Source organism: Trachemys scripta, chromosome 15, assembly GCF_013100865.1.
Source record: "Trachemys scripta elegans isolate TJP31775 chromosome 15, CAS_Tse_1.0, whole genome shotgun sequence".
Lineage (NCBI taxonomy): Eukaryota > Metazoa > Chordata > Testudines > Emydidae > Trachemys > Trachemys scripta.
The window spans coordinates 17,781,944-17,797,175 of record NC_048312.1 but is presented as its reverse complement, the minus strand read 5'-3'; the positions used below and the strand labels follow the sequence as shown (position 1 = coordinate 17,797,175).

Sequence of the window (15,232 nt, the reverse complement as noted above, 5' to 3'; positions counted from 1 at the left end):
CTCCTTGTAGGATGAAAGAGTTAAAATAAATCCTTGGCCCTTATCTTATTAAAATGTAAATAGTTATTGTATTACTTCAAGTAGTGCATGTTAATTTGTATTTGTAGTAATGCAAAATTGCACAAAGACAAATATTTGAATTAATATGCTCAGGAGGGCCCGTGGAATGTGCATTCATGTTTGTGCTGGCTCAGTATTGAAAACTTTACTGCTGCAGGGCAGAAAATCTTACATACTTCATGATTGTGTGATTAAAAGCGAACTTTTTCTTCTCCTCAAACACTCTTTCATTTTAGATATTCAAAAAATATAATCACTCCTGTTAAAAAAAATACGGGGTTTGAACGTAGTCTGAATTTTAAGTACTCTCATGTTTCTAGTGTTTTTTTCCTCCAGTAAGTGCTAGTAAATGTTAAGTATACATTTTTCACTGTAATTACAAAATCCAGTTTATATACTATTGGCTTTCAGTAACCTATGCGGAAGATGGTGGAAGGAGGAGCTGCAATAATTACACACATCAATAGATGATTAAAATATGCTGAATTCTAATTCTTTTGATTTTTGTATCCTCTGGGGGAAAAGTAAAGTTATGTGAGATGTGTGTTCCTATGGCTATGTAATATGTATATGTAATTGGAATAACAACTGGAGCCTCAAGCCTCAGACTTTTTTAGAAGCTAGTACTCTTCAACAGCTCTGTTTTCAGAGTTATTGATACACCTATTAGTATTTCCACGTGGCATGCATAGATCTCAGTTTCAAAGAGAGGAAAAAGCAGAACTGTATCAAATAACCAGTGCTCCAGTTCTAGAATATTTTTGTTTTTATACTTTCATATTTGCAATAAAAACATCAGCTTTGATGGTGCTCTGTTGTTCTGGAGAAGTGACTGGTGCTAATACTAAATATACTGTATTAAAAGTTGCTATTTAATACTAGACTGCTAATGTTTTTATCTTTAGTCCGTTTTATTTTTGCTCTGTAGTTACACAATTAGATCCTGTTTCACAGGTGCTGAGCACCTGTTGCTTTTCTTGAAGCTAATGAACTGTGAGTGCTTGGCACCTTTGAAAATTATGCTCCAGATATATTTATGAAATAGTCTTGAAAGTTTTTGCATTATTCTGGAAACAAATGTAAATATCTAAAGGTGAACTTTAAACTTTCTTCTCTAAATATGAATTTGCCAACTTTTCTGTGCTGCTGTCTGTTCCTCTCTTCCCTGTCCTTTCCCAACAGCTTTATATAAGGGATGGGTAAAAAAATATTTTTTATTATGAATACACTTAATGTCTCACAGCAACAATTCCTTTTACTTTTTAAAGGTAAAATCTAAACAGGATAGATTAATGTTAACTATATAATTTAGCATTAGTTAGTCAATTTCTTTCTGAATGCAAAACTACAGTATTTAATTTCAAAGTTCACAAACAAGCGTAAAGGACTGCTTAATAGCTATCTCTAAAAATAGCCTATTAAGTTCGCATTTTAAAAACTTCAAGTGAACACTGTGGTTTATGTCTTATAAACTGAATTCCATTTAAATTATACAAATTTATCTTAAATACAAACATTTTCAGACATTCCTTTCTTCTAAAGCAGGCACTGATTCTACAAAGCAATGCTTATAAAATGGTTTAAGTAGTATAATCCTTCATATCAACTTTGAAGATAAAACTTCAACGTGAACAGGTGGGAAATTAACATTAGACATTTAGGGTTGTGGACAAAAAAGCACATTCAGTGATATAACAAAACTTTATTCAATTTTAGATAGAAAGTTTGCAAAGACTTTTTCAGAAGTGTGAAATATTTTTTTCCATGACACTTGTCATCTTCCATTTATTACTCTTTGAGGAGAAAATATGTATGCAGACAAATAATAAAAACTAGCTCCTTTTATGCAATGAAACCAACTAATACTAGAAAATAAAATATTTTGAATAAGTGTAAAATGGCTGACAAATCTAATTAAAAATTGAGTAACTTTTGTAGCAAATCCATGAAACAACTCTGTGTGGTACAATGGGTAGAATGCAGTATTTTTTTCTTACAAGCAAAGTCTTAAGTTTAATCTTTTTACAGTGAAAGTTGGCCTAAATGTCAGTGTTGCAGAGATACCTAGGATTGAGTTAAATGCAGACTGAATCAAAAGGATAAATGTATTTGTTAAAGATCAATTTCCATTTTTTTCTGAGATTGGCTTGACCAGCTGGAATTATTTTCTGTTTTCCTATCATAGTTATTAACAGTGTCATTCTATATTTCAGTAAGTTTCTTATCACTGGACATGCCCTTGGAGTCTTGTTGTCAAGGTAACACTAGGTTACAGATAAAACAAATCTTGCTCTAAACTCCCAATCAGTCGTTTATTTAGTTTTCTATATACTTATTTAAATAAATGACAGGCTGATTGGGAGTTTAGAACAGTGAGTGTCACCTGTAGTTTTGTAGATTGTGTATGTATATAACTTCTTAACTGTCAGGCTGCAAAACTCCCTGTGGGGGGTGAATATTCTTCCCACACCATCTTCCCTAAGGATCCATGCTGGCCTGGGCGGCAAGGTGAGGTGAAGAAGAAGCTGGGGAAGGAGGACTGAGGGTGCTGACAGACTAGGCAGTTTCTCTGGTTGTGTGAGGAAACAGCCTTCTCTATGGGTGAGACCACTGCCAGGAATTGGCTTCCTTCCCAGTGGCAGCTGCAACATGCTCTCACTTGTTCCAGTTCTGCTCCATAAGAAACACGTGAGGAGTAGAAATGGGTGGGTGAACATGCTGCCGCTGCTGGTGGTAGAAGGAGCTAAGTTTTAGTAGTAGGACCATCCTGTACAGAGGAAGACTTTTCCTTCTTGAGCAGGAGTTAATGAGGAACGGGGTACCCGTCAGAGGCCCAGCTTAGTAGTGAGGATGCATTCTGTTGGCTCCGCATGTGTATGCTTTTGCTCAGTACATTGTCAGAAGGGTGCCCTAGGGCTAGGCTTTTAAACAAGAAGTGAAAGTAAAGGTTGTAAAAGGGAGAGAGTCTGTTTTTAAAAATTGCGTTATAAAACTTCTTGGGTTATAAATATTACTTGTCTAACTGAAACTTACTTGCTCAACTGAGATCAATATAGATTAGATATTTGCAAAATATTTAATAGCTCAACTCTTTAAAAAAATTTAAATATTAAGGAATGTAATGTTAAATATATAAAGGTGTTCAATCCAAAACAAATCTCTGTTTAATATAATCACCAGAGCTTGAAATTGGAATAACCTTATGTATAAAATTAGGAACTTTGTTCAGTAGTTGCAAAATATCTGCATTTAAAATTATCATGGTACAATTAAAGAGCACTCACAGCCATATGCTTGCATCAACTTGTAAAGCTGAACATTAACGGGGAAAAAAGGTTTATCTGTCCTCTTTGAATGTGCTTAAAGTATTAGTAACTAGGTTCATTGCAACTATGAATAATACATACAAACCATTACAGGAAGGGAGTTTGCACTACATGTAATGAAGATGAACTGTATGCCAGTTTACTAACAGAATAAGCTATTTTAAGAACTCAAGGGTATGGACTAGCAGTTTCCGCCTGAGAATCCCAAAAGAACTTTGAACACTGATTATTGCTCACAGAACCCTTGTGAGAATTGGTATGCTAAATATTGCCCCCATTTTGCAGGTAGGCATCCTAATTTTTCCTGTGATGGAAAGCTAGTGGTGGTCAACAAGTTCTCTTCTTCAGAAGGCAGTCGCAGTAAATCTAGTCTGGAGAAAATGTAAACAGTTGATGATGATGGTGCTTTCTCACTGAAGAAGTGAGCTGCTCTATGGAATTTTTTGTCAATTTAATTAATGCTTGTAGACTGTCATTTCTGGAGATGAAGATCATTATCCACTGAAATAGACAGCATGGGTATCATCAGCATAAGTTTCTTCACCAGTTTATGCCTCAGCAATGATCTGAGAAAGGAATGAGGTAGTTGTGGTGAGGGGTAGAGACCATCTGAAGGACTGAAGAGATGTTTCATCCTTGGCCTATTTTCTGAGACTCCTAACAAGAATTCCAACTATGATAATTTTGTAATGTTTATGCTAGTCCACTATGTAGTGGACTGAGACCATCTTTTTTCGCATTAAGAATCCATTTCTACTTGAGCCAACCCAGGCTGTGTTTGAATCAGTTTAGAGGTGAAAGTGGCCAGGTGTTCATTCTAATGCCCCAAGATAGAACTTTGTTTACTAGTATTAAGTTAATAACTTAAGTTGCAAGCTTCTTAAGGTAGGGACACTGTCTTCTGTTGTATATGCTGACAAATATGCTGTTGGTGACAACATTAAGGGACTGGAAAATCCATCTATTTATTTCAACAATTTTAATATTAAAGTCCTTCAGTGTCTTAGAATACATGTCTAGTAAAGAGGTGCTGGTATGTTCCTATGTCAGGGCTGGTCTACACTTAGTCCGGACTTCGGACTAAGGTACGCAAATTCAGCTACGTTAATAACGTAGCTGAATTCGAAGTACCTTACTCCGGACTTACCGCGGTCCAGACGCGGCCGGAAGTCTCCCCCCGTCGACGCCGCGTACTCCTCTCGGCGAGCTGGAGTACCGGCGTCGATTGTGAGCACTTCCGGGATCGATTTATCGCGTCTTAACCAGACGCGATAAATCGATCCCAGAACATCGATGGCGTGCCTCCGGACCAGCCGGTAAGTGAAGACTAGGCCTAAGTTCTGTGACTCTTTTGCAATAATCACTCAAAGGGGCCACATTTCTGTGTAAGAGACGTGGTATTAACTTGGTATTCAACAGATTCTCTGTGTAGCTACATTATTCACATTACTACCAATATGCTGCAGAGGCAAATGTGCACCCACTCATACAACTAGAGTAGTGTTATCCTCGGGTTGCCAATGTAAGAAAAAAAAAAAAACAAATAAAAAAATCCTCTATTACACTTAATTGCACAGGGATGAAACAAAGTTTGAGAAAATATAACTGATCACATCAGTTTCCTTTATTGCTAGCTTCCATTTCATTTGTGCTTTTGTGAGCTTACACAGGCTGTGTGGCAATAACAGAAATGCATACATAGTAATTACATTAGTGTGATGAGATCCTTTGATATGAAAAGAGAAAAGTGACTATGTGCAAGATGTACACTAAAGAGGAAACTGATTACATCTTTACCACATGTACCCTGCTTTTTCCACCCTGCCTTCATACAGTACATGGTAGTACTGTCTAAAAGGGAGAATTGTGTTTTTACGGTTTTGTTTTTGAATCTAATCTAAACCTTTTGCCCAACTTGCTAGGAAAATGTTTCAAGAAATGTAAATGAAATTCTTGAACTACAGCATATCAAAATTTGATATTTTGAATTGATAAAAATTAGTGATTCTGTGAAAGGAAAGAAGGAATTTCTGCTTTCCGGGAGAATAAATACTGTTATCCCACAAATAACTGACTTTGTGTTCATTTGAAAAAGCAAAGACATCAGTATTGTTTATTAAAACTTGAGAATAAAATGTGTTTCATAAATAGAAAATGTTGTTATATATTTAAGCAACATCAGTTGCCTAATACTGGTCATGAAATATTCCTATAACAATTTGCTTCCTCTTTCTCTGTCATATATCTGCCATCCATGTGCTATGAAATAAGTGTAGGCTCTTTATTGTGAGAGAACAAATACAGAGGGGGAAGTAGGTGGTCTGTGTACAGTGGTCTGTGTACAGTGATGAAATGAACCAGGCTAAGATTTCTTCTGTTCATTCCTAAATAGGCTCATTCAGTCTTCAAAATTTCTGGTTCAGTCTGATGTATACACACAAGAGGGCTGAATGAAGGTTATAGTGGTAACCTAAATTGAGTATCTTGTAAGTGCTTGATTTTTGCAAACATAATGTTCATTTCATTTAGTGTTTTATATGCAGTAGTACTGTAGTGTCTGAAATGTGCCCTCCACCCTTCCAAGTAATCTCTCTTAGGGTAGGAGAGTGGTTCAAATAGACAGCCATTTTCTTGAATTCCTTTTGAGGTCCTTTCTCCTGAGCATCTCTTCTATGTAGCTCTACTCCACCTGATCAGAAGATATTCAGGCCTCTCAGCAGAGTGGGCCTACTGATGAGAACCTCAAGGAACTTTTTGATTGTTTATGAAAAATTGTTGGGCCTGTTGAATGCGTGGCCTAAATTTTTAGTAGCTCTATCTGATTTAACACAACTTTTTAAACCCCTAATTGTTTTAATTGGAATTAAAAACAAAACAAAAAACCCTATTGTGGAACCATTTCTGTTTTGTCTTAGGGTTTTCAGAGGTTTTTACAAAATTAATTTTTGACCAAATTATGAATTAACTGTCCCCCTTGATTCACATTTTCTTCACACAAAAATAACAATGTAATGAGACACTTCTGTTCTTTGTCATTTTTAATAATAGGAGCATAGAAAGCATCCTGAAGTTCGTAAATTTATATCTTTTTGCAACATAATATAAAACTGGTTTTTAGAAAATCATTAAAGTTTCATTGAGACTTCTTGTTTGCCATCTCAATACATAAAACATAATTTGACATTAGGCACTTTAAAAAGGAATACGGACACTGCTTTATAGATACATCTCAGAATGAAGCTATGTGCTCTCAAAAGCTCAGGGTGGTGTATTTACATCACTGAACTTGCTTAGAAATATAGGTCACTGAACACATTACCTGGGTTCTGTGCTCCATGCTCTGGCTTTCTGTTGAATGAAGTCCAATTCAAGATCTTCTTCCTCATAATCAGAGCCTTGTTTGGGATTGTATCTTTCTGTGTGTGAAAACATCTCTCTCCTACAATCAAGACCTTTCATGATAGCTTTCAGAGTAACAGCCGTGTTAGTCTGTATCCGCAAAAAGAACAGGAGTACTTGTGGCACCTTAGAGACTAACAAATTTATTAGAGCATAAGCTTTCGTGGACTGTAAAGCTTATGCTCTAATAAATTTGTTAGTCTCTAAGGTGCCACAAGTACTCCTGTTCTTCTTTTTTCATGATAGCTGTATTTCACTGGAACACTGAAAATTTTGATCAATGAAGGAGGCTTGTGGGTTTGGGAGACTTTTAGAAGTTGGACCTATGCTGTGAAACTCGTAACTGCTTCAAAAGAGAATTACCATAGGCCTTTCCATGTTCAGAACTCAATGCAAAGCTCAACTCTTTTACAAACCTTTCTTTCAATAATGTTCACAAAGTAAAATAACCCTAAACCTACTTTTCTTACAGGCTGATAAGAAAGAAAGATACTTCCTGGTGTTGAGTATAATTTTAAATACATGGGAATAACTCAGATACTCTGGTCAGAGAACCCAGATTTATCTAATAGTTGCTGCAATACAACCAAGTATTTGTTGAAAAATTAAAATGCATGTCATATTGACCATCATACACTTCATGAACGTAAAAGGGATGTGCAGACCCTAGATTATGCAGAATTCTCATTCTTGCTTTGTGGACTAAGTGGATTTAATATTCTGTACAATCTGATATTGTGAATTCCTCTTCCAGTTCTGCCTATGATAACGTCAACAAAGTTCGAGTAGCTATAAAGAAAATCAGCCCTTTTGAGCACCAGACGTATTGCCAGAGAACTCTGAGAGAGATCAAAATCCTCCTGCGCTTCAGACATGAGAATATTATCGGAATCAATGACATTATCAGAGCTCCGACTATTGAGCAAATGAAAGATGTGTATCCTTTTAAAGGTGTAAGATGGTATAGATTGCACTTTTTTCTCTTTGATAGTTCTAGTTCTCTGCTTTACATGTTGAGGCAGCTACACTTTATTTTTCATTCATCCTTCATCTTGCTAGTAAACTGTGATAAAAATTTACCTGCTGTGCTCTGGTAAACTGAAAGGAAAGCTTCGTAACATTAGTAAAACTTGAGTTCTGTTTGCAATCGGTAATGACTATCTTATCTAGATCTTATCTGTCACCCTACAACCAATATAAAAGTAATTAAATACCTTCTGCTAGTTGACCTATTTATTCCAGTCTGTAATGTTAGTGTGCCTCTGCCAGCTTAGATTGTTTCAGAAAATGTCAAAATATCCAGCATTGCATTTTATATTTAATACTACGCAGTAAGAAGTCTTCAAATAGTCTCTGGTTTGATTCCTGAGGTGAACACCAGCTTTTACAAGAACAGGCCCAAAAATACTGTTCCTATGTTTTTCCTCTAAATCCTAGATCAAGAGATTCTGGCATTGCCTAGATGTCTTTAGTTTATCTAGCGACTTTATCCTAAAACTAAATTGAATGGTTCAACCCTTATTGATCCTAAAATAAAGCATAGTACTCTGGAACAGTAATGGCAGAGTAGCTGTCCACTTTGGGGTTGGGGAGATATAACTGCCCTGAGTCCCCTGGCTTAAATGATCTAGACTGTTTCAAAGGTGAGCTGAAAGGATAAATCTGCAAAAATCCAGGTGTACTTGATGTATACGGAAAATTCTGCATCTGTTCACAGGCAATTAAACATGCCTGATATGTGCAACTGGATTTTGTTTATACCCAGTTTGCCTTCCACTGGAAAATTTGGCTTAATAATGTGTTTAGCGTGAGGTGAAGCCTCAGTTGAAAGACTTACACATTAGTACAAAGTGTCTTCAGTTCTTCTCTAAGCAGTATAGAATGACAGTACTTTGAGTGCAGGTTGTGTTCCATCTGGGTCTGAGAGTTCAAAGGGACATGTTGATTTAGGGAGGGAAAATTAATTACAAGGGGTTATTGCTATTTGATTTCTACCGTGACTAACATTTGTTGTGTAACAGAAGCCAGTTTTTTGCACTGGGATTTTGTGGCTCTGATCTACAAATCCAAATATTTTTCTCTAAGAGGTACCTTACGGGGGGATGAACTGGGAGCAGGTGAGATGCAATTCAGGTTGGGATGGAAGAATCTGCTTTGAAAATGCAGGCAAGGGTTTGACCAGTACTAGGTGTAAAAGATGTGGTGTTGATTGATTGGTCCAGCATGACAAATATACAATAGAAGAGGGAACTTGGTTTCTGGACATGAGAAGCCTAGGTCAGAAATTGGTATCTTCTAAGCTTTATTTCTTTCACATTTATTTAATACTGAATACAAACGTGGTTTTTTTCCTCATAGTTTTATCTGTTAAACTAGAGTATTCACTTTTTGGCAGAGAGAAGAATCCTCTGAAGACAGTTTCTCATGTTCAGAGCCAAATAAAATAAACTTCTTATATGAAAGGGTTTTATTATGATTAGCTGACACATTACGTACCAGTCTCTTAATCCTGTAACAACTGAATCATTGAACAGATTGATCTGAACCAAATCTTAAAATCAAAAATATCCAAATAGTTTTGTGATTGTTAAAATGAAAATGAAACAAAATTTGTGGCTTGGCAGTAATTTTAAATTCTGAAATTTAAAAATGGGTAGTTCATATTAGCACATTATGTGGATATCTAAAATGAGGTTATGGATTTGTTTGCTGCCTTACATCCAGTGGCTTACAGATACATTGTGCAAGATCTCATGGAAACAGATCTTTACAAGCTCTTAAAGACTCAACACCTCAGCAACGACCACATTTGTTATTTCCTTTATCAGATCCTGAGAGGGTTAAAATATATTCATTCAGCCAATGTGTTGCATCGTGACCTCAAACCCTCCAACTTGCTGCTTAACACCACTTGTGATCTCAAGGTTAGTTGGAGCCTTCTTGCAAATTAGTCATTTTTCAGCTAAATTAAACTCCCTTGTACAATGACTCAATACAGTGGTTCTCAACGAGGAGTCTGAGGCCCCTGGAATGCTGCGAGCAGGTTTCAGGGGGGTCTGCCAATATGTCCAACATAAGACTCTTTAGGGACCAGGGTAGAAAGCTGAAGTCCTCCTGCACAGGACTGCACCCTGGGGCCCCAAGCTCCACCACATGGGGCTAAAGCCGAAGCCTCAGCAACTTAGCTTTGTGGTGCTATCTGAGGTGTGGGGCCCCAAGCAGTTGCCCTGCTTGTTACCCCCTAATGCTGGCCCTGGCTTCTATATGCAGAAAAAGAGTTGTGGCACAGTTGTGTTTTTTATTGCATGTTGGGGGGGCCTCAGAAAGAGAGGCTGAGAGCTCTCCTGACTTAATAAACTACTTGCCGTAATCATGAAACCAATTTTTGTTGTGAATGTGAGCTTTTCTTGATAACATTGCTAAACTAGCTTTTGTTAATGAACAGTCTCTATAAACTAGTGCTAGACTTGATTTTTGCATAATAGATCGTAACTTTCTCACCTGTGAATCGACTGTCCTTTCCATAAACACATTCATTTTACTTTCAAGTAACCCCTATCAATTAGTGTAATCTTGAATGTATCCTGCAGTATATAGACAGAGATGCACTGATTTTTTTTTCTCACCTCCCCTTAAAATTATCGAATGAAAACTGTGACAGCCACTTTCAGTGAACCAAAGCATAGGATAATATAGAACCACAAGTAATGACTATATAGTTAAGGCCAAAAAACTGTTTCCACCTTGAGGCTGATTTTTGACTCTCCCACTAACTTCCTAAGAAACTCTTGTTTTGGCACCTGAAACTCCTTATGAGTAATCTATGCCTAGAATATAACTTCGTGGAAAGAGTTGAATTTAAAATGCCCTTTCCATCAAGAATTATGGGAGTAGAGAAAAAATTAAGCCTCTATTTTGATGTTAAACTGTCGGTCTAATGTTACAAGCTCTGCTCCACCTAATTAAGCTTTCTTTTAAAAAATGTCTCTAGTTGTCTTCTTATAAAGGCAATCTTCAAAATGTAAGCCCAATAGCTAGGCTTGTAAGTTTGTCACTAGTTTTAAGAAAAATCATTCTGCCATTCAGCTGTGTACTTGCTCATCCCAAACACTGATTTCTGGAGTACTTACCTTGAGTTCTTGGTTTTGTTAGCCGCCCCCAGTCCCATAATGCATGGGAGGCAAGTGATAGTGGAATATTGGTCATATGCCAGTGTCTTCTGACCCCCTGCTCTGGGGTTTCAGCAGCCTTTGGAGGCACCTTCTCATTTAAGGAAGGAAACAGGCATTGGTAAAAATCTTCAGCCTCCTATAAGCAAGAGGCTGGCAGCAGTAGAATTTCAGAAGAATCTGTGTGTATGTGTATACTCTCGAGGGATAACAGGTGCCATTTTGACCCTAGACAGAAAGTCACAAAAAAGAAAGTCAAGAGGCATGAGGCAAGAGAAATACATGGAATGTGAATTTTGTGAGCACTAATCCTCTTTATTCCCAGTGTTAGTTCAGGCACTACAGGACTATTTAAGTATGTTATATGCTCTCCAAACACAAAAGACAGTCCCAGTTCCAAAGAGCATGCTTCTGAACTAGAAAGGGTGCTTTGATATTTACAGTTACTACGTGTATGGTTGAACAACAGGACTGTGAAAGAAAACAGCTATTTGGCAGCAGACTAGCAATGTTCCTAGATCCTAGCACAAGTGGCATGATTATGGGCATACTGTTCGATAGTTTGGTCCTTGGCCTATTTGTGTCTTTATATCTAAATATCTGTAAAATGATAGCTATAGATGGATTTAAATCATGGCTAAAATGAAATTAAATAATTTTGCCTTTAAAAAAAAATCAAACCTTTTTAGAGGAACAGTTCCCTCTAGGGTGGAGGTACAAGGCATATAAGATATCACCTTTGCAGATAGCAGTGTTTGGATATTTTTTAATAGCGAAAGGAGGGAGAGGCATCTTTAGTGGTTTCTCTTGGGAACCCGAGTTCTAACAATGTGAAATGAAACTGTTAGAGCAGCTACCATTTCTTCAGGTTATGCCGGAAAAATAACTTCATTGAGGCCTTAAATATGGTTTAGCTCATGCCATTGAACTGAACGGGGACTTTTTTCTCTTGGAGATCATCCTATTGGTTTATACTGTTTGCTCAAGTGTCTTACCAAAGGCCCTCTAATCAATGAAAGTGAGACTTTCAATTGCTGCAGCCATTTCTTTTTTCCTGACTAGTAACTTTTTTACTTGAAAAACTCCTTTCTATTTTTACTGCTGAGAACTTAGGGTCTGTATTGTGGTGCCACAATGCGTACTTTAATTTTCTTTTTGTAACTGACCATATGTGATTCTCCTGACATACTTCATTATTTACTTCCAAATGTCACCAGCCTATTTCAAACATTTGATTTAATACTAAAAGGAAAATTTTGGAGGTGATTAGATTAAGAATTACATTTAAAAAAACCTAAATTGTCAAAAATCCGCCTCCAGCAGAAAATGGAAAAGCAGAATAAAGGATAGAAGAAATACTCTTAGGATTATTGTTGATACTTTGCATCTGATGAGGGAAATGTTTCTCCTTGGTGAGGCCTCTTGAGTTTCTATGTGATACTACATAATTTATTTTTGACTACAGGATATATGAAGTAAGGAATTGTCATTTCCTTTTCTTGAATTCACAATTAAGTATACAGCATCATTATCCGTTTATAACAATTCTAGGGAAAAATCCCACTTCGTTGTCTATATTTATCTGTGTTTCATTATCCTACACATTCTGTATCTTGGTAGTTTCTCTGGAAGGAAATATTCTACCCATAGCCATAGTGGTTTTCTGATGGAGAGAAAGTTTCTCTGTGATAAACTTCTTGTGTAGACTGTTCCATATTGTAAACTGTTCCTCATGAAGGAGAAGTGAAAGCTTTCTCATGTGGCTTAATCTCAAGTCACTCAATGAGCCAGCCACTTGCCCAGTGAGATAATAGACATGAGCAGTTGGCCGGTTTCCCAGAGAACTGTCTCTAAATTTTCCATTCTCTCTTACAAAAACAAAAAGTGGCCTGTTCACCATTTTTTTTTCTTCTCCTCCCCTGCCTTGGAAAAGGGAAAGTCTGTAGCAAGCACCATCCTTTTCAAAATGTGCCTAGCTTGACCTCCCTCATTCCTAAGGCTTGCCAGTCCCTCCATCAGTTAGAGTTCAACTTTCTACAGTCTCTTCACCAGAGGATAAACAAAAGCGATTTCCTACTTTCTGCTGAATTTGCCAGTGTGGATAAGAGCTGCTTCTCATGGTTGTGATCTAGGTGTGTCTAATACTTAATATGTCATGAAAGAGGTGCCAGGGCTCAAGCAATTTTTTTTTCTTTCATAACTGATGTGGCAAGCCCAAAGGTGCTGGGGCTATGAAATGCCAAGTCTAGAGGTACTGGGGCTCAACCCTGGCAAGCCCTGGCACAAATTAAGCCCTGGTGTGTCTGTCCAAAGGGTTGATAAGCTTTTTGCAGCTCTTCTCTCCCTCATCAGTGTACATTCTCCCCAGTCTACTGTTATCTCATGGCTCAGTAGTATGCCTCTGTTGCATTGACTGCATTGTGGTGGCAATAGCTTCTTAAAATAGAAGTACTGAACTGTGCAGAGGAGGTAGTAGCAGTGTGAAGTAGATAGATCATAGAAAACCATTAATGAGCAAGAAGTGGTTCTGCTGATATTCAACTATTTTCTCTCTCTCTCCCCACCCAGCTACAAGATAATAATAGACCTGCACCTACAATTCAGGAATTAATCAATTTCTGTTCTATTTATGGCTTTTCCAAAGACTCATTGTGTGACTTGAGCAAGTAGTAATGAACTTTTGTGCCTTGGTTTCCTCATCTGGGGAATACTTGCCTATCTCGTACAAAAGTTATGAAGCGTAACTCATTCTTTATAAATCACTTTGAAATCTTTGAATGACAGGCAGCATGTGAATGCAAAATATTCATAATTTCTTTGTTTAGATTAGTTAAATTAGGTTTTTAATCTACCATATATATTTTTTTAGATATGGAGAAAACAAATTTACATGTTAAAATTACCCGATCATTGCATGGCTTACAGCCTTACAATGGCTTGAGGGAAGATAGTTTGGGTAGTAACTAAGGTGAATTATAACACTAAAATTGGTATTTCTAATACTATTTTTAATTTAAAACCAGATTTGCGACTTTGGATTGGCTCGTGTTGCAGATCCAGATCATGATCACACAGGGTTCCTGACAGAATATGTAGCCACACGTTGGTACAGAGCACCTGAAATTATGTTGAATTCTAAGGTAAGGACTGTAGATGGACCAGCAAGAAAAATATGCTACAGAGATATTCTAGATTTGTATTACAGTAGAGTTCCATTTAAATCATATTGTTCATGTCATTGCTGGCTACTGAGCAACTTAAATGGTGGTTAAGATGTCTTCACCAAGAAGGCTGCCAGAAGCAATAGAAGGTTTTAAATTTAAGGGGTTTGACTTGGTTGTTTGTGCAGGCTAGCAAAAGCCTACATTAATGTATACAGTACTGCTTTATATATAAAGCGCTTATATCATATGTAGTCTAGTACAATTTTTTTCTAGTTTTCCAAGAGAGGAGGTGGGAGTTTGTTAGAATTTTAGTATATCAGCAGCAAGACAGTAAGACTTCAGTTCCTTTTTGTTTTAAGTTTGAAAACCAAATATTTCAAATCATCACTTACTCCTTTTACTCGTTTTACTGCTAGTAGAGGTTTCCCAGAATTATGTTAGCATGTGTCAGAGAGAACTTCGATTTAACAGCAGGAGGATTACCAGATTCCAATTTAAATATGTGTATAGCACTTTTTCTTGGACCTATCACGTTCCTCATGGAATTTAATTGCTTAGCACATTAGTTCCTTTACACTGTAGACAGAACCATGTTAAGTGTAACCAGGCTTTGATATGTTTATCTGACAAGGTTACAGCTAACATGATTCAATATGTCTGTGCAGGAGGACTTTTCCTGGCACAACTATGTATTAACTATGGTGTACTGCCCACACCTCCTATGCTGCATAGCCATGTAACAGTGTAATCTGGGTAAATCTGGGCTATCTCTTGTTGTCCCAGCTGCTTGTGCCAGAGGCAGAGGGTTGTTGGCGGTCTTTCACATTTTGTGGTGTCCTCCTAAGCAGGCACCTGAGTTAGATTTAACGAACCTGGTTACGTCCTATATACACAGCAAAAGAAACATAACGCAAGCTGGCAGGAGCCTGGAAATCTGTCCGGATCACTAACAAAGTAAACAAATGGTACTCTTCCCTCGTGACTCACAGCAGAAGTGAAGTAGGGATGTGTGAGTGGAACCTGTTCGGTGCCTTTCCCCCATGAGCTGGGGAGACCATGTCCCATATTACCTCTCCCGCACCAGTACTAGCAGCCATCAAGGGCTGGTATTTCA

The 15,232-nt window shown here is 37.3% G+C and overlaps 1 protein-coding gene across 1 annotated transcript in view; it reads left to right on the top strand.

Moving 5' to 3' along the window:
* MAPK1 (mitogen-activated protein kinase 1) overlaps positions 1-15,232 on the top strand; it is a 46,959-nt gene that overhangs the window by 15,182 nt on the left and 16,545 nt on the right. The window contains exons 2-4 of the mRNA XM_034790953.1: positions 7,540-7,722; positions 9,520-9,709; positions 13,978-14,094. Of these exons, the coding sequence (XP_034646844.1) occupies positions 7,540-7,722; positions 9,520-9,709; positions 13,978-14,094 (490 nt within the window). The remainder of the gene's footprint in view (positions 1-7,539; positions 7,723-9,519; positions 9,710-13,977; positions 14,095-15,232) is intronic.